Source organism: Botryllus schlosseri, chromosome 10 (assembly GCF_051294905.1).
Source record: "Botryllus schlosseri isolate E-star chromosome 10, Bs_hap1, whole genome shotgun sequence".
NCBI classification, from domain to species: domain Eukaryota; kingdom Metazoa; phylum Chordata; class Ascidiacea; order Stolidobranchia; family Styelidae; genus Botryllus; species Botryllus schlosseri.
This window is the reverse complement of record NC_137245.1, coordinates 6,979,360-6,997,815: the sequence shown is the minus strand read 5'-3', so window position 1 is coordinate 6,997,815 and position 18,456 is coordinate 6,979,360. Positions and strand designations below refer to the sequence as shown.

Genomic DNA, 18,456 nt, shown 5'->3' with positions numbered 1-18,456 from the left:
AGAAGTTAAAGTAGCTCCAGGAGTAGGACTAAAAGTAAAGCCATTAATTTTAATGCATTTACAAGAAAAATCACTAATTTGCACGACCTGTCAAAAGCACTTCAAGTACAAGTATGGAATGCAAGTTCTAAAAAACCTTGAATTAAAGAAATGGCCAAGGCGTAACATACATTAATCAGTTAATCGAAGGTGGATACTTTCCAAATTGCGACATGAACCTCCGCCACAAAGGGGTAGAATCTCCGAACATATATTAGTTTACCGTGATAAAGAGGCTATTTCATGCTGTTCTTGTGACAATTTCGATCATGTCTGTGATGCAAACTTATCCCAAAACTACTTTTCATTTTTTTAAATCCAAAGTATAAAAAGGGGGTGAGTTGTGCCCGAAAAACTGTTCAAGTGGAAGGCGAAGTATAGTTTAAAACAGTGGTTCTCAACTACCGGTCCGCGGACCGGTGCCGGTCCGTGACGACATTCCTACCGGTCCGCCAGGCATATTACAATTATATACCTTAATTTCAAGATGCAATGTTGAAGGCTTGTCCATCGATAAAATAAATAAATCTTCAAATTTCAAACTGATTCAGAACTTCGTGAGGTAACATTAGGAGTCGAAACATGTTCGATTTGACTTGAAGTTCAAGACGTGTCATTTGACGACACGTGAACGACAACTATACAGAACAGATACGAGCTGACTCATCGCTAAACAGCGTAGTTTGCGCGATCGATCGTTTTTGATTGATTCATTTTGTGCAGGACCGTATCTGGGACACCCCAAACCGCCCAATTGGAGAAGTGCTGGGCTTGAAAGGGGCCCAAAATTATTTTGCAAATGAACACAAATCATAGCGTATTTTTTTGAAACTTTTCCCAACATTTTCAATTTCTTTTCGCGCATTGAGCGATTTAGTGTCACTAAATGTCTTGCTTATTAGGCGCCCTTCTCCAAGAAATACGTATGATTTATAGAAATAGGCATTTCGGCGTCGGCTCTTACCGCACCACGACGTATCAACAAATAATGAAGTTTAGACTAACATGGGAGTCAGAAAGATGTGCCAAAAATTCGGCAGCGAGAAACCCGATTCAGTCATGAATGATCGAAAATGTTCGCTATTGGCGCAATTAAGCAACTTGAACTCTCAGCTTACACTGAGTAAAATGAATGTGCTCACAAGTACAGGTGAAAACATCCACCTAACTGTGGAGTCTGGGGCGACGCTCCGGAAGTTTGGCTTATCGTCCTGTGGGGGCCCAAGACCAACGTTTTTGGGGATGGGCTGACGAAGTGATTTTTCGGCCCGAATCTGCGGATGGCTGGTATAGCTGCCATAAGGTATTTTCGTGCGGCGCATTGTATTCGTAGTTGCCAGAGTAGCCTGCGTCTGGTGGTAGTGGGCAATGCGCAAGGTAGCACGACAATGTGTTTGGCTCGACTCCGAAATGCTTCTTCTCTCGATATTGTCAAAGAGAAGAATATTATTCGAGTTGACGTGATCGGTTAAAACTGTAAACGACTCTCGGCGGTAGCACGTTTATCTGGACAAGGCAATTTTACCTCAACTCAGCAGACTCACAATCGTAAAATCTCATGGATGCCAACATGAAGATAACATTTACGATCAAAACCCTCTAAATGTCTCTCTAGCACCATATAATTGCAAAACAACGGTTGCATACTTTGCATTTTGGCTTCATTTCAATTTTTGAAAGTCCACCGGTCCGGCAGACATTTTTTGAAATTTTACCGGCTCGCGAGGTGAAAAAGGTTGAGAACCACTGGTTTAAAACACAACCATTTGAGTACGTAGTACAATTAGGCAAACCCTACCTGAGAACTCGGCAAAAGTACAGTACTTCGTTTATGACTGCCTCTTGACTGGACTATATTTGGCGGAATGGGACCTTAATCTCCCGATTCAAAACTCAGAAGGGATCAATTATGGTGACAAACGCTCATGAGGTAACACGAAGACCGTCACATAATCATGATATATTAATCGCGAATCAGATTGATTAAATTCAATAAAAACTTTTAATCGGCTCACATTTTACTCTCAGTGTGATCCTTGGTGATACATCGTTAACGGTGCAACCACCACTGATGACTGTTATATGTGCGCCGTCGTCCGTTTCGTTGATGGATGGGATGATTAAACTATGGTTGCCAGGCTCTGAGCTGTGATTGAACGTAATTATGGTGTTGACTTTTGTTCTCGTATGTTTATAGTAGGCATTATGGAATCATACCTCGCTATCGCTGTTGGATTATCTAGCAGTTGGTCAAATTCACCGGAGCCAGAATACCGAAGGACGGCGATGTCCGCCTGAAAAAAAAGATTAATAAACGTTATCGCATGCATGCAACCCGGGTAGTTAGACCCATCGATTGTTAAAGTCTGCGTCTGAACGAAATGCGAGTAATTCAATATAGATGTCCGAATTTAAGTATAAACACCTATCGTGGCGAATTAGTCAGCAAAGGCGTACGTTTTATTTCAGTACAAAAATACTTTGAAGGTTCTAAAATATGTGCTTTCGAAGAATAATTCCACATTTTTATCCAGATTCCAGAACTCAGTCAACAAGTGACCGCCACTTGACCCTTGGCATTGTCACAGCTATCGACTACATTCATGGCTTCCTACGATAGACCTGCGCAACATCTTGCTCTATCAGCTTTGCCTCAGAATGATCTAGAACAGTGGTTCTCAACCTTTTTGGCTTCGCGGACCCCTTTTGACCGTCACGGACCCTCGCGGACCCCCTCAAGTTTTAGTTCAATTTTAGCTCTATTATGGTGCAACCTTCATCTGTTTTGTGCAAATATGAATTGTAGGCTTGTGATAAACAGCAAAATATTGATTTTCCTTGAAAATAACATCATATACTATTTATGTATCAATTGGTAGACTTTGAATATTTCAAAGCTCATTTTGCTGCTGTATTTCTTTGAAGTAAGTGGTCGTGTCTTGAAAATCCACGTCTTCGTTTTGATATGAACGAGGAGTGCCGAAAACCATTTCCGCAAAGATAGATGGAGGCTAATGCAATATTTACGCATAACGTTTCCGACTATACTTTTGGTGTGATCGCAACATTTATGGCACCAAAATGAAGAAACATATATTTTATGAACATATCACGCCCAGCATCTAACGCAGGGACCGGCAACATACGCACCGCGGGCTGGATTGGGCCCGCGACGGCATTTTGATCGGCCCGCAGATAGTTTCTACCGTTAAAGTGAAATACTAATCTAAAAGTATATAGAAAAATTTTATGCGCCAAAGAATGGACCCAAGTTTTCCAACCTGAGAATGACTGTCATGAAACGACTTGTTCTGTTCGAGCAAACATTTTCGACCATGAACTATTGAACATTAACACGACAAGGCTGCATACCAATATAACTGGTGATATGAATTTCAGGGTTGGACAGCAACGAAACACTCCTTGTTCATAAAAAAAATAGCCTTGTCGATAGGACATCCGCAATAAGAATGCGCCAAATCTGATAACCGAGCTTTAAGAGTAGGTATATCATTGTCTGATTTATGACGAGTGTCAGCCGTAAATATTCGGGTTCATTTCAATATGAATATACTATTTAATTGTATATTGAATTTCTGTACCTCCAAGAAGCTCTTCAAATAGTGGTTATGTATATCACAGGATCAAATGCATTTCGTGGCGAGGTTTCAAACCCTGCATTGGGAAAAATTAAGGAAATACTTCGTAAATTTTTATTTCAAACGACTGTTCACTAATTTGATGAGACTGACAACTTCAAATCGAGAAGGTTTCGCAGACATTACGAAGTCACCCTGATTGACGTTACTATCTCCATATTTTTATTTTTACCACAAACCCCAACAAAACGTCTCTAAACAGCAATATGTTTGTATCAGCAGGTTATTGGAAAATTGGCAATGAAAATGAATTTCCACACTACGATAGCTCGTGTCAGACGATTATTATGATGATATGAGTCATGACTCATGAGGTTTTAGCAGTTGTGGTGCGAAACTGCCTCATGCTTTCTCAAATTAAAAAATAAAATAAAAATTAGGTTATCAACCATTTTAAAAATTTAGAGGTCTCGCGGACCCCCTGAAATTGCTTCGCGGACCCCTAGGGGTCCGCGGACCCCCGGTTGAGAACCGCTGATCTAGAACAGTGCTGTTCAACATGTAGGATGGTAGCCTACTCGCTAGTGCGAATGACGAACAAGGTGCGTTTGGTGCGGAAGAAAATCCGGATGAATGCGAAGGGAAATCGTGAATAATTGTTATATTTTCTGACGAGAAATAATTCAAATATAGGCCTAATAAGAAATTCAAGTGCAGTGGCTCCCTAACTATCGTAGTTGTAACGCAATTGTGAAAACTTGTTTGGCTTATGACACACCACTAATCGTAGCTTTTACAATAACTTTGTCTCTCACCAGCCGTACTGAATTAATATTTGCGCACTGTAATTATTTTGAAAGCGGGTGTAGTTGCAGGCTTAGCCTATAATGTATCAGCACATCTGAGCATGCTACAACTTAAAAAATTACGTCAAATTGACTTTCTGCCTTTTGTCGCTGAAAAATCATCATATTCCCTAATAGCAATTCGATTAGCGCGAGGCACGAGGACAGTATATAGTACATAGCCTACTCTATACCGGTGCTTTTCAACCTGCGTGACGGTTCGCACTTGTGCGAATGAAGAAAATTGCAGTGCGAATGACGAAGGAGGTGCGTATTGTGCGAATGAAAACCCGGATCAAGTGCGAATGACGAAGGTAGTGCGAATGGTGCGAATGAAAATCCGGATCAAGTGCGAATGAATATCGTGATTAATTATTCCTTTTTTTGACGTGGAATAATTCAAATAAACCTAATAGGAAATTTACGATCAGTGTAAATTTTGTAGTTGCGACGCTATTGTAAAAACGACGCACCATTGATCGTAGCTCTCACAAGCCGTAGTTAATTATTATTACCGCACTCTAATTATTATGTAACCCAAAGCCTGGTTTGAAAGCTGGTGTAGTGACAGTATAGAGATCTGTACAATCTCTATAGTGGCAGACATACAGTATATCCGCCCGTCTGAGCCTGCGACAGGCTGGGAAAATGACGTCGAAGTGACTTTCTGCTCTCTTTTGCTAAACAATCATCATATTTTCGTAATAACTGTCCGATTTGCGCGGGGCACGAGGATAGTAGTAAATACCATCATTACAGACTCACATTCGCAAGTTACTGTAACGCAAATTTTTACCCCTTCAATGGTATAATTTTGGGTCGACACGGTGCCAGAGCTATCTTTTAATATGTATGTCATATTAGTTGAATTTATTGCAAAAAATCCTGCGACAGTTTTTACATATCGAAGATCACTGTGCTGGGTACTGTAGCCAATATGCGAGTCACGCATTAAATATGACTTTATCATGAAAATTCATGATAAGATTTGTTCGACTGTTTTTTTCTTCTGGAAAACATGGTTGAAGACCGCTGGGATGAGCTAATGTAGCTGTAGGGGTGTGCAACGAGCGAGTTCAGGCCTATGAGACTCATTCATTTCGAGGCCAACCCCTTCTGCATCGGGGCACATGAAGACGTAAAGTTTTGACGAACAAACCGCTGATAAAATGCGGTGCCAAAAACATAAGCGGCGAAAAAACCTTGGTCTAAAAATGACCGATACTGGATGGCCAAACCTTTCGAGATGGATTGGATATGCTCCGTTGTTGGCACGGAATAGTCCCGTTCTTGCAATATGAGTAGACAGTAATACAGCTGCGATGCGTAGAGGAATTTAATTCGCCCTAGTTCGAAATCGGGTCTGTAAGACATGTTTTGTAGAGCTGTGTTGGGTAGAATTGTAGTGTGCGCGTTCTGTATGCCATACATGCCCGTAAAATCGTAGCCCACAACTGTAATATTAAAAATAAATTCCTTTTCATGTGTGAGGCTCGGGTCGCGAGATGCCACAAAAACTCAGATTTTGGTGGTAGTCTGAAAGCTGCTTTATCGTTATTAAACTGTCGTGAATTATCAAGTTAGATTGAGCTAAAGAGTACAACACACAGTATCGCGAGTTATTTGTTCTTCTCATAAACTTGCGACACAGAAGTTGGAGCCAGGTAGCGAGCTCTAATATGCCTACTCTTCTTGATCGTTTTGCACCTTATGTTCCAAAGAAATAAAGCGAAAGCTTCGACACAAACATGTGGGTTTTTCATCCTTTCGACAAACTGGAGCCTCGCGGGACCTTTGTGTCCAGCTCTTAAATACGATTTCTGCCAGCAAGCATTTTTCACTCGCAGAAAATACGCTTCATTTTGGATAGGGGTGCAGAACAGATTTTAAGACCTGGCCATCCAAGCCCTAAGTAGACATTTTCGTACAAATTCCCAACAACATTGTTCGGCCGAGAAGGGTTTTAGTGAAATAATTGAAAGCAAAGCGAGCGAAAAAAGTTGCCTTTTTATTAAGACACTTGTTAGCTTAAGCTACATACTAGCCAATTTGTTGCAAATCTGAACAAAATGTTGTTAAGTAGGCCTATCTTCATCTTCTTTTTGTATAACAACGATTAGTTTGTGCGAATGAAATTTATTTTACAAAAAAAGTGCAAACGGAGCTCAAAAAGGTTGAAAAGCACTGCTCTATACCATGATGGGCGGACAACTTCTCCAGTCAGAGAGAGACAGTTTTTATTGAGCAAAAAAATTACATTCAAAAACAAAATACATGTTGCAGCGATACGGTTCCTTAGTGACCATCTAGTCAGCTGCAGCGATGGAGTACAAAAATCGTCTTTTAATAGAGTCTCGCCTCAAGAATAAATTAAAAACAGGTAGAACAGGGGTAAGTTGGAACAACAACAGAGTAACAGGCAACAATAATAAAGAAGTAAACTAAAGAATGAAATGCAATGAAAACAAAAAATGAATAAAAGATGGATAAATGTACAGAGTTGTCAGTTCAAATTCTAAAAAAGAAACAATTTGGCAACGTAAGATTATCAAATCCAATATACGGCAATTACAATGCAAATCTAACTAACTTCAATATGACAAGAGTAAATGAGATTTAAATTCGCGACAAAAGGCTGAAAAAGACATTTCCCTCATGGCTAAAGGAATGTCATTCCATATTTTTGGTCCACAGGCTTGATATAGAAAAATTAAGTACTTGGCGGGCCGGATTGCTGAATCGATACATTGTTCCCCCATTTATCCGCATATACAAGGAATGAATCGTATTTATTGAACGTATTTTACCGACAGCATATCACTTCAAACCATTTCTCGCCGATAATGACGAATACAATGTGGATTTGAGAACAGCATTGTCATACAGGTGCCACCATGTTTGTTTCTCTGTGATCAATCAACGCACGATGCAATCCTTGATTAACGTTTCAAAGCATTCGATTCGGTAAGCCCGGTACCCCAATTTTACCACTATATCAATTCATAGGGCTGAGTGCATCGTAAATGCCAATAATGCATTTACGCGTAAGCTCCACTCTCGCACGCTGCGCATACACGTGTATAATAACATACAGTCACTAATATTTGACGTAGTAAGCAAGCAGTGGAGAATATTGACAGACTGGGGTCGCGCGCCACATTATCATGTAAGACGAGAAACTGTCCGCGGGCCGGATCCGGGCCGCGGATCGTTTGTTGCCCGTCCTTGGTATATACCATCATTAAAGAGTACTGACTCACAGTTACAAGTCAACGTGACGCAATTTTTTTAGCTCTTCAAGGGTTATTAAAGTGTGGGTCGCAAAGGGAAAAATTTTGTGTCGCCACGGCACCAGAGCGATCTGTTAATGTGTATGTAATATTTGTTGAATTCCGTGCAAAAAATACACTGTGGATAGTTATGGTATATCCAATGTCACTATGTTGGCACTATGGCTAGGGTTGCATTTAAAACAAAAATCAATTTAAAGCAAACATGTTTTAAACAAGGCCAGTGTGTTCTTGAAACTGCAATTTAATCACTTTACAGTCTCAAAACTAACATCAGTCAGCTATAAACGAATTGTCCTTGAAGCAAACATTTATTTATGTGCCTAAATATTTTGATATGTTTTTGAGCAATCCGCCGTCTACGTCGTGCAACGTCTGACTGATTTTAGACCATTGACCAAATTTCCCCTAAATTTAACCTTTGACACTAACTTACTGGGCATTAAATTTCGTTCGTAAATATAGACAATCATACAAGCTTCAGATAACTGCAAGTGCCGTATCTCTACTGCGTCGAACATCTAGCTACGGCTTCTTGAATATTTCATTGATAAACCTTAAATGTGCAGACCCGAAATGACCAAAAAATTGTCAATTTTCAAAGTGACATACCTTTTGACCCCAAAGTCTAATTTTCTCAAAATAAAGTTTATCCTGTTTTGGAATTAGCTCATCCGTGCGTGTACCAAATTTCAGGAGATTTGAAGAGATAGTGGTGTAAACATCGGTTGTCTGTGTATGGAATGATCCGTATACAAAATAAGCCGTACATACTCCGTAATTGCGGTATTGTGGGACGCACTGATGACCAATTGTGCGGTTCGAAAAATATTGATCACTATGCATTTCAAAAATGGGACTGGTGCTTGCGGGTGCGGAGCAAATTCAATACAATAAGTAATTAGACGAAGCGACGCCACGTCAATTACAATTACAATTACAATTACTTCCTTGCATGTTTTTAATTACAATACAATTACAATTACTCAATGCTAAAAATATCAAATTACAATTACAATTACAATTACTCTTAAACATGCAATTAATTACAATTATAATTACAATTACTTTTAAACAGGTAATTGATTCAGTAAAGAGGTGTTCTTTGACAACCGTAGCGACGTAATTAGCAGCAATGTCAAGCTATTCATGTTTCATTCCTGATATGTAGAATACCCTTTAATATAAAAAATAAACTCGAGCGTATTCGACCTATTCCTAATCATGAGTACTGAAAACTACAAGCACAGAAAAATGTTTCAAGCGAGTGTTAAGAACCAAAGGTTTGAGCGACTAACAGCGAATAGGCTACAGGACAGTCAATGAAATGTAATCAAATGATTGGGCTACTCAGAGCTGAGTCAAGATAATGAAATGTAATTGGTAAGGCGTCAGCGATAAGGATGATACCGATAAGATGCATAAAATTAAAATAAATGCAAAAGGAAAGAACCTCCTGATAACTAAGAATTACAATATTTTGGTTCGCATTTACATTTTCCCTTGCTCGGAAACTGTTGGATTGCATTTGATGAACATTAGGGTGCGAAAAGTTTCTGGCCCCAGTAAATTTGGCCAAGATTGGGGGTAAGACTGGGATAACATCTCTAAGAATGCGTGATCAAGTTCGATGAAGCCTTGGTTGGAAACTTGAATTTTTTTGCTATTATTGTTGAAACAGGCCTCGATACTGGTCAGAGATTTAAAAAACTTTGACCGTGGTGTAGTAAATGGTTCTGCACGGGTTTCAGAAGAGTTTATTTGCTGTTCAACCATTTTTAAAATATTAAGATTTAGTTTAGCTCTAACAAGCCCCCCTTAATGACAGTGAACATTTCGTGTCACCCTCATCGTTATAGAACACAATGCAACCAGAAAGCTAGCAATCCTTACATATAGTTTGATGGTATTGATGGTTATGAATGACTGTTGATGAGAGAATTCTCCAATACGAAATTTAGACTATGCACCGAGCAATAACCATAAAACGGAGGTGAATCGGGCCTAGCGCGGAAATGATTTCAGCTCACTGGAGCGTCACGCCCCGTTCAGATGCTTTCACGCCGCCCAAGAGGGCACGCCCCCAGTTTGAGAACCACTGGTTTAGCCTATATTGTAATTCACAAAGTTTTCTGTTGCTACTGAAGTATGGGAAACGGTTTAGCGTGACTGAATTATTTGGTTATAACGCAGCACGCATAGAACACCGATGTAAATAGGCTAATTATTACATGTGGTGAAGGTCTTAAGGCCCCTCGTCGTCAGTCTGGTTCGTACCAGATTTTCACTGGTGCGACGAATAAATGATTGATTGATTGATTATTTTATGTTGTGATTGTCAGGTTTCCATGAAAATGTAATTGTGATTGTAATTGAGCAAAATTTTGATCAAATTACAACTACAATTACAATTACACAAAATTAAAATGCTTCCATTACAATTACAATTACATGAAAAAATGTAATTCATTATATTCAGCTTAATTACAAAATACCATTGATCCAACTCTGAACAGCACTTCGTCAGCCCCCCTGAAAAACGATTGTCTTGCGCACCCATAGCGTGATAAATCAAACTTCTGAGGGCTTCGCCCTTCAGAATCCCTTCACGTGATTTCGTTAGTCAGCAAAGTTTGTGTGACCTGGTCGCCCTAGGCGCCAAGATTTTCTATAATGCATGCATGAATAGGTGGTAATTGCATATATATATGACGCTATAAACTTTTTATCCTCTCAGCCCAAGTAATCAGATTTATCAGTAGCGCTGAGTGAGCTGTTGTATTGGAAAATTAAGGCCGCGTAATTAACAATCGAACATATTCGGGCGTGCCCGTTGGTACAATTAATTCGTTATATGTTGTCGTTTTGTTACCGCTTGTCCGATATATAGTCAAAAGATATTGAAATTCATAAACGTATTAAACTAAAGTAAGCACACGATTCAAAATTGGTACTTCTTCACTGGCAAATAATTTTCTCTGATGGATGTTAATTGTCCTGTGGGGTGCAGATTGCGACGACATGATAATTCGGTACGGGCGATTTAAGCACCATGGACAATTAGACTTATATACATCGAAGTTTACGGTCAATATAAGGGCAATCCTCTTCGGCTAAGGTTTTCTCGCTGACGATCTTTTTGACACACTTCTCGCAGTTCCATATTGGCCGGAACTTCATATGTCTTCGTGCATCGGGGCGCGGTAATGGCCGACACCGAAATGCCTATTTCTATTTTCAATAATTATGAGTATTTTTCGGTGGGGAATCGTCAAAACATGATGTGTCATATTTCTTCATTCAGCGAAATAATTTAGGGCACCCTTCGAGCTCACCGATTAACGTTGGGGTTGCAGCAGTTCGGTCCTGGTAAAAGGTCAAAGTTTAGCCGGTCTTTTCGGGAATTGGGTATTGGAAATATTTCACGCTGTAATCGCGCTCGAGGACCATTCGACTATAATAAATCATATATTTAATTGTGTGTGGTAGGCCTATATTCAGGGTCAAATCAAGGTTGTTGTAACAACAATCGAGTACGGTCTCATACCCTGTGGTTCGAATCATCCGAATTCACATCTGCGATTGGCAATACGGGGAAATTATTGGTATTGGATTTTGTTTTAGTGCCTTGTATAGCAATGAGTAAGTAACTGAGAATGGGATGCATATATCTGCTCACATTGAATTTAGTACTTTACCCAGTTATTATATTTAGCATGAATGAATTCTAAACAAAGCAACTCATATTATATAACGCTCGCCTGCGAGGTAGCAGCTGAGGTAGATAGCATCATCCTTCATGATACGATGAAGAATTGCTTTGACGATTTAATTTTGTAGCTCTCAAATACAAGCTCTCTCTCTCAAAGTGATATACAGTGCTTCCTTCTTCGATTTTCACACGCTGTGCGCTGCGGGATATAATTCCTAATTCGAAATATTTTGTTGAAAATAACCCTAGCAAGCGTGAGGGCAGTGTTTTAACGAGAAATTGGCGATCTAAAGGTACGCACAATTCGTTTTACATAAATTATAATAACCCACTACATTTATCAAAACATATGTAGCAAACATCGTCGCTTAGCGCGACCAAAAATTTCGGGATTTGACATGTTTGTGGAATGTTAATTTGCTCTGAATACTCATTACGGATATGCTCTACTACCACATCATCCACTGCGAAGCCATTTTTATTCAGCGCCCCTCATATCGCTCCCTGAGCGTTTCCACCCCCTTCAAAATCGCCAGCGCCCCTTGGGGGGCGCTTTAGGCAAGGGTAAGAACCACTGCTGTACTGCATTGTGTAATGCCCGGCGTCAGTGGTCAAATTTTGATGCAGCACCAGATTCTCAGTGGCACGAATTCTGAATTTTTTAGGTTCATTTGAAGGATTCTATATTCCCATAAATTTGATCGACACCAGACGGACTGGCACCGAGTACATTAATATCGAATTTCAACCCATTAAGTATTTATAGAAAGTGAGCATGTGCTCATGTTGCGCTTGCTGCAGTTACACTGGAACAATTGCACAATTTCGAGATTACAGTCAACTGTATGACTTGATAGGAGCGAGTGCAGCCCCGGTATCATTACATCGCATCAGTGTGTTGATGCGGTACACATCAATGTTGTAGGGTAAAGTGAGTTCTCATGCAACTATGACGCAGTGTTGGGATGACTCGAGTCATGACTGGACTCGAGTCAGACTCGAGTCAACTTTTTTCGTATGACTTGACTTGACTCGAGTCACTTTGGAAAAATGACTTGACTTGACTTGAGTCGGAGCTTCAAAAATGTGCATTGACTCGTGACTCGGAGCAAAATTTTCGAGTCAATTTCTAGTCATCAAGTAAGCGGTGTCGATTAAATCACTGCATCTTGTGTATGTTCGAATTGTTCGAGATACGCCGGTGTCACTTGTGATAACAACCAGTCATTCAATGATTGTATGTTACAAGGTTCCTCAATTGTTAGATCACAAATAAATTGACCGCAAAGTAGAAAATTAATCTAAATAGCAATGTGTCTCTGATTCTCAGACGGCTCAATGCTTACATTGACTTGTGTTCACATTTTCCAATCCTCTTGTATCATTTAAATCGAACGAATATATTGTGTGCGTTTATATTCTCACGGACGTGTATATATGGGTAGCGTAGGCTATTGTACTACATCAATTTGTTTCAACTTCTCGAAGCTTTGTATTAGGTCCTATATTTTGACTGATAAGAACTGACTGTAGTATGTAGCTGTACAGTTACTCAAGTACTTTATTAGCAGTTCTACTTGTGCGTGAGGGATACACCTTCTTTTTGCATGTATATTTAACTAGATATTCGTTATTTGATTAAAATAAATGATCAATTAATCTGTCTTTCATACAGCTAGCAAATGTAATGACTTTGAATCATCACTCATACTTCGAAAATTCAATTTGACTTGAATTGTGACTTAACTCGTGACTTGACTTGACTTGACTCGACTTGACTCGAGTCACCTCCAAAAAATAAGTGACTTGACTTGACTCGAGTCACCTTTGAAAATCGATTGACTTGACTTGACTCGAAGCAAAATCTGCAATGACTCGAGATGACTCGTGACTCGAAGGTAGTGACTTGATCCCAACACTGCTATGACGTTCTCGGCAGTCAACACAGAGTAATAATAACGTTATTGGACTTAGCATACCCACACAAAATGACGTTTAGGCACTACAATCCCTGTGTGGTCATATAGCCGAAACGGTCGTAATTGAGTAATAACTGAACGATTTTAAAGTTTACGGAGCCGGATATGGAGCCGGAGCAACGGTATCAATAAGGTCCGGGTTTGGAGCCGGAGCTAATTCATGGTAGACGAAAGTTCCGGAGCTGAAGCTAAGCAGTTTAAAATTGACGCCAGTTTCAAGGGCCTGTTTTCGACGAACTGGAGCCTCCGAAACCTCTGTGTCGATTTCTGCCAGCAGGCCTTTTTCGATCGGTGAATACGCGTATTTTGGATAGGAGAGCTGGATGGTTTTCATGAAGACCTAATCATCCAGGCACTAGTAGACATTTATAAACAAAGCCCAACAAATTATTTGGCCGAAAAGGGTTTTAATGCACTACAGTTAAAATCAAAACGAGGGAAAATAGTTTTTTTAATGTGACACCTGATGGCCTACCTAAACTATAAAAGCTTATTAGTTTCATATCCTAACAAAACATTGTTAACTCATTTAATAGGGGTCACTTTTTGCAGAACTGACCGTCACTTTTCAAATTCATACCGTGACCTCACTATGACTTGAATCTGAGCTGTTTTAGTTTAAAAGTGGGCGGAGTATGGTCTTCTACCGTTTCCGTCGTCGATCAACACCCCATGGCATGTCTAGTTTTTTTTTATAAAACTAGATAAACAAACTTCTTCCCAAAGAAATCTTTTTCCCTCTCTCATTTTTCAATACTGAGCCCCAAGATAACGTCAGAGAGTCAAAAATCATTCCTCACTGCGTAGCCACCGTTGCCTGGTTTTGAACAAGCCGTCAACCGTGACCGTAAACAGCGCGGCTCGCCAGATGTCGAAAAATCGGAAATACATGAACAATTTACTTAATATGGGCGTGGTCGGTGAGTGGTCTTAACGGTCAAGTTCAAGAACAGTATCTAATCGCACCCCTACCGCCCAGTTAATGGCATGAAGCAACGTGGTATACTTTCTCTTGTCATATCCAACCATTTGCAGGCATAGTAAACCAGTTTATGACTTGTATTTTGTCACGAACTTGGACTTGAACTTTACTATGTTCTATGAACTTGAACTTGGGTCAGTGAACTTGAACCATGGCCCCCCGCCCCATTTTGTTTTTGTATGACAATTATCGATGGCTTGTGCAAATGAAACTTATTTTGCAAAAAAGGTGCGGAAGGTGCTCAAAAAGGTTGAAAATCACTAATCTAGAAAATATTCATACACTAGAAAGATGGTACAAACCCGTGAATGGTTGTGTTTCTGTGAAATTAATCGTGACGAGTCCGAAAATGTAATGTCGCATTGGAACTTCCTTGTCTAAGGACAGGGAAGGTTGAAGTGTAGGCATTATTCGGCTACGCGAACGGTGATTTGGACCAGAATTTTCGCAGAATATGTATTAGCAATTATGCCAGTGGTTCTCCACGGGGAATCCACGAAGCATTTTCAGGGGGTCCGCGAAACCTCCAAATTTGCAAAATGGTTGATAATCTAATTTGTATTCTTTTAATTAAAGAAATCACAAGACAGTTTCGCTTCATAACTGCAAAAAAATTGAGGACTCTCATAAATAGAATGGTCGTATGAGATGCAATAATCCGCTGTGCAAGCACATTTTAATGGTAATATTGTCACTAGCCTACTGATACAAACATATTACTGTTTAGAGATGTTTTGTTGCTGCGGTTTTGGAAAAACTTTGATTGCGAAAATCCATTTCTCTTGTGATATATATAGCCGGTATTCTACAATAACTTCGAGATGAGCTACTAGAATGGATTAAGCTGTACGTTATATGTTCATTAAAAAATATTTTTCTCAATTTTGGTGCCACATATGTTGCGCTGACACCTAAAGGTGTCTTCGGAAGCGTTACACCACCACCTATCTTTGTTGAAATTAATTTTCGGCACTCTTTCATTTCAAGACACGACCGTGATTCTTAACCTTGTCTACAGCGGATTTAAAATGGGATGGAAACGCTCTGAGGCGAAATGGGGGGGGGGGGGCTGGGCACAGGGGCGGTATGGGGGGCACTGAAGAAAAATGGTCTCGCAGTGGATGGTGTCAGTATTGGAATCAAGTCACTACCTTCGAGTCACGAGTCATTTCGAGTCATTGCACATTTTGACTCGAGTCAAGTCAAGTCAATCGATTTTCGAAGTTGACTCGAGTCAAGTCAAGTCACCCGATTTTTGGAGGTGACTCGAGTCAAGTCGAGTCAAGTCAAGTCAAGTCACGAGTTAAGTCACAATTCAAGTCAAGTTGTCTTTTCGAAGTATGAGGCATGGTTACGTCATTGCGTTTTGCTGGCTGTCTGACATACAGATTGAGTGGTCATTGATTCTGGACCTATGAACGAATATAGAGTTAAATATACACGCAATAAGGCGCTTCATCCCTCACATATACGTAGAAATGCTTAACTATTCGTAAATAATTGCATAGCCTCGGATTATAGTTACCAGCAAAAATAGAGAATAGAGAAACGAAATGATAAGATGCAATACATTACCCATTTACAGATTGATATTAATACAATTCCATCCTGCGCCAATGGTTGAGGACTATATAAACTATATTGGAATTCAATTTCAATAAAACAAGGTTTGGTTAAGTTAAGAACAGAGAACAAAAATATACATTTTGCTGTTAAATTACTTTACTATACAAGTTTTCGACAGCGTAAGCTTCGATCACTTCGTTTGCGATCAATTTATCTGTGAGAGAACAATGGAGGCTCAGTAGAACGCACGATCACGATAATTGAATGATTGGTCGCTTTCACGGGTTACACCAGCGTTTTGCGTACGATCCGAACCTATACAAGATAAAATGATTTTTATCGACATGGATTGCTTGATGACTCGAAATTGACTCGTGAATTTTGCTCCGAGTCACGAGTCAATCCACATTTCTGATATGCCGAGTCAAGTCAAGTCATACGAAAAAGGTGACTCGAGTCATCCCAACACTGTATATTGTACTAAGGAAATATGATCATATAGTAGAACAATAGTTCCATATATCCCCGAGTTCTCATTGCAAACTAACATTCAACAAAATCTGTCAAATCACAACGTTTGTCGTTGCGCTCATCGCGAAATATCCACCGATCATGTTTCCATGAATGCAGTGGTTTATTTTTATTCGTGTAAAATGGATTTCGCGTAATTTTGGATTGCGAATTCCCAGTTGTAACACTCCCGACACGCTAGCTACTCCAAGTCGTTTCGACACCTTCCTATCTTTTCATTGTATCGCAGCTTTGTGCTGTTTCGAAATGATGAAAATATTAATGAACTGATGCTTATACTGATAGCTCGGGTTATTTTCCACAAAATGTTTTGAACTAGGTATTTTGTCCTGTACACACTGCGTGTCGGAATCGAAAAGGCACTGTAGGCTACTGTACAACTTCTTGGATTGATGCCTTTTGTACATTAAAAGTGCTTTGACGCTTTTTGGCCTAAATATTTAACTAAATATACTTGTATCAGAAAGCTACAAAATTAAATCGTCAGAATACTTTATCATCGTATCATAATGGATGATAATGCTTACTGTTGTTACCCCATCCATGTTAGAGTTAAGAGCTTGATGCAGGACTAAATTTAATGTGAGCAAATCTCTACCACATTCTCACTTGATTTAGTATTCACACAAAGCAATAAAACGAAACCCAATGCAATTAACTTCCCCGTATTGCCAATCGCAGAGGAGAATTCGGGATGTATATATCGATTTAAAACCAAATGTTATGAGCTCGCAGGCCTTATCCGATGGTTGGTATAACAACCTTGATTTGATCCCGAAGATAGCACATACAATTATACCGATAATTAGTCGAGTGGTCTAACAGTGAAGTCTCAACCCGAAACAGGACTTCGACCACTTACCCATTGTTTTACTACAGTCCTTAGAATGGGGGGCACCAGGCTCAGTCAAATTTTGAAATGAGGTCCTGGAGAAAAAAGGTTAAGAACCACTGGTGTGGTTCAAGAAATGCAGTTACTGAATCCACCTTGAAATGGAATAAAATATTCCCAATTTCTACATAAATACTATAATGTTATTTTCAAGAAAAATCGTTTTGACGCTGTTTATCGAGCATACAATTAACATATGCACAAGATAGATGGCGGTTGCACGATAATTGAGCTAAATTTGATCTAGAAATGGGGGTCAGCGGGGGTCCGTGACGGTCTAAAGGGAGTTGAGAAGAGGGGTTGAGAACCCATCCATTAGACAATATCTTATTGTTTGTCAATTGAGATGGTTCTGACTAGGTTCACAGGACCGCTTTGGTACTGAGTTTGAAAACCGTGACGTCACCGGATTATATTACCTCTGTCCATCATTTCGACATTATAGTGGGTCTAGCCAAGGGCGAATGCCACGACTGATTTCTTGAATTTATTAACTATACAATATGATGTCATTTCTTTGCACTACGTCGCAATGGATATTCATGACGTCACCTCTTGATTTAAATCAAATCCCCCACCCCCACCAATTTTCATCCCGGCAAATGCTATGACCCTGACCTACAGAAACTGCAGAACTTCTCGAAAAGCTAGACAAATTGCGGAATTGAGGAATTTAAATTTGCAAACTTGAAATGAAAAAAGTGTTTACAGAAGACGGCGACATTGACATAGCCGTATATTGGACCGTTATATAATACAATATAGACTGTACTCACATCGTTGTATTTCCATGTAACACGATCAGCAGTGGTTAGGACTTCGCCGGAAACCAAAACGTTGAATTTAGCAGACTTCCCGCTCTCTATTAGGTATTCTACAGTGACGTCCGATGGTTGCGTAAATTTCCAATCGCATGCTGAAATTAAAATGGTTATAATTATATATGTGTGAAGATCGGAACAAATTCGTATACGAGCAACGCATCTTAATTTATTAATGTAATTTACCGGTTGCGAAAGGC

At 39.7% G+C, this 18,456-nt stretch overlaps 1 protein-coding gene across 2 annotated transcripts in view; it reads right to left on the bottom strand.

Annotated features, from left to right (window-relative positions):
• LOC145449011 (uncharacterized) overlaps positions 1-18,456 on the bottom strand; it is a 42,862-nt gene that overhangs the window by 20,521 nt on the left and 3,885 nt on the right. For both annotated transcript variants that reach the window (XM_080327473.1, XM_080327472.1), the window contains exons 2-4: positions 18,212-18,351; positions 2,257-2,333; positions 2,055-2,185 (exon numbers count right to left, since the gene is read on the bottom strand). In XM_080327473.1, the coding sequence (XP_080183599.1) occupies positions 2,055-2,185; positions 2,257-2,333; positions 18,212-18,351 (348 nt within the window). The remainder of the gene's footprint in view (positions 1-2,054; positions 2,186-2,256; positions 2,334-18,211; positions 18,352-18,456) is intronic.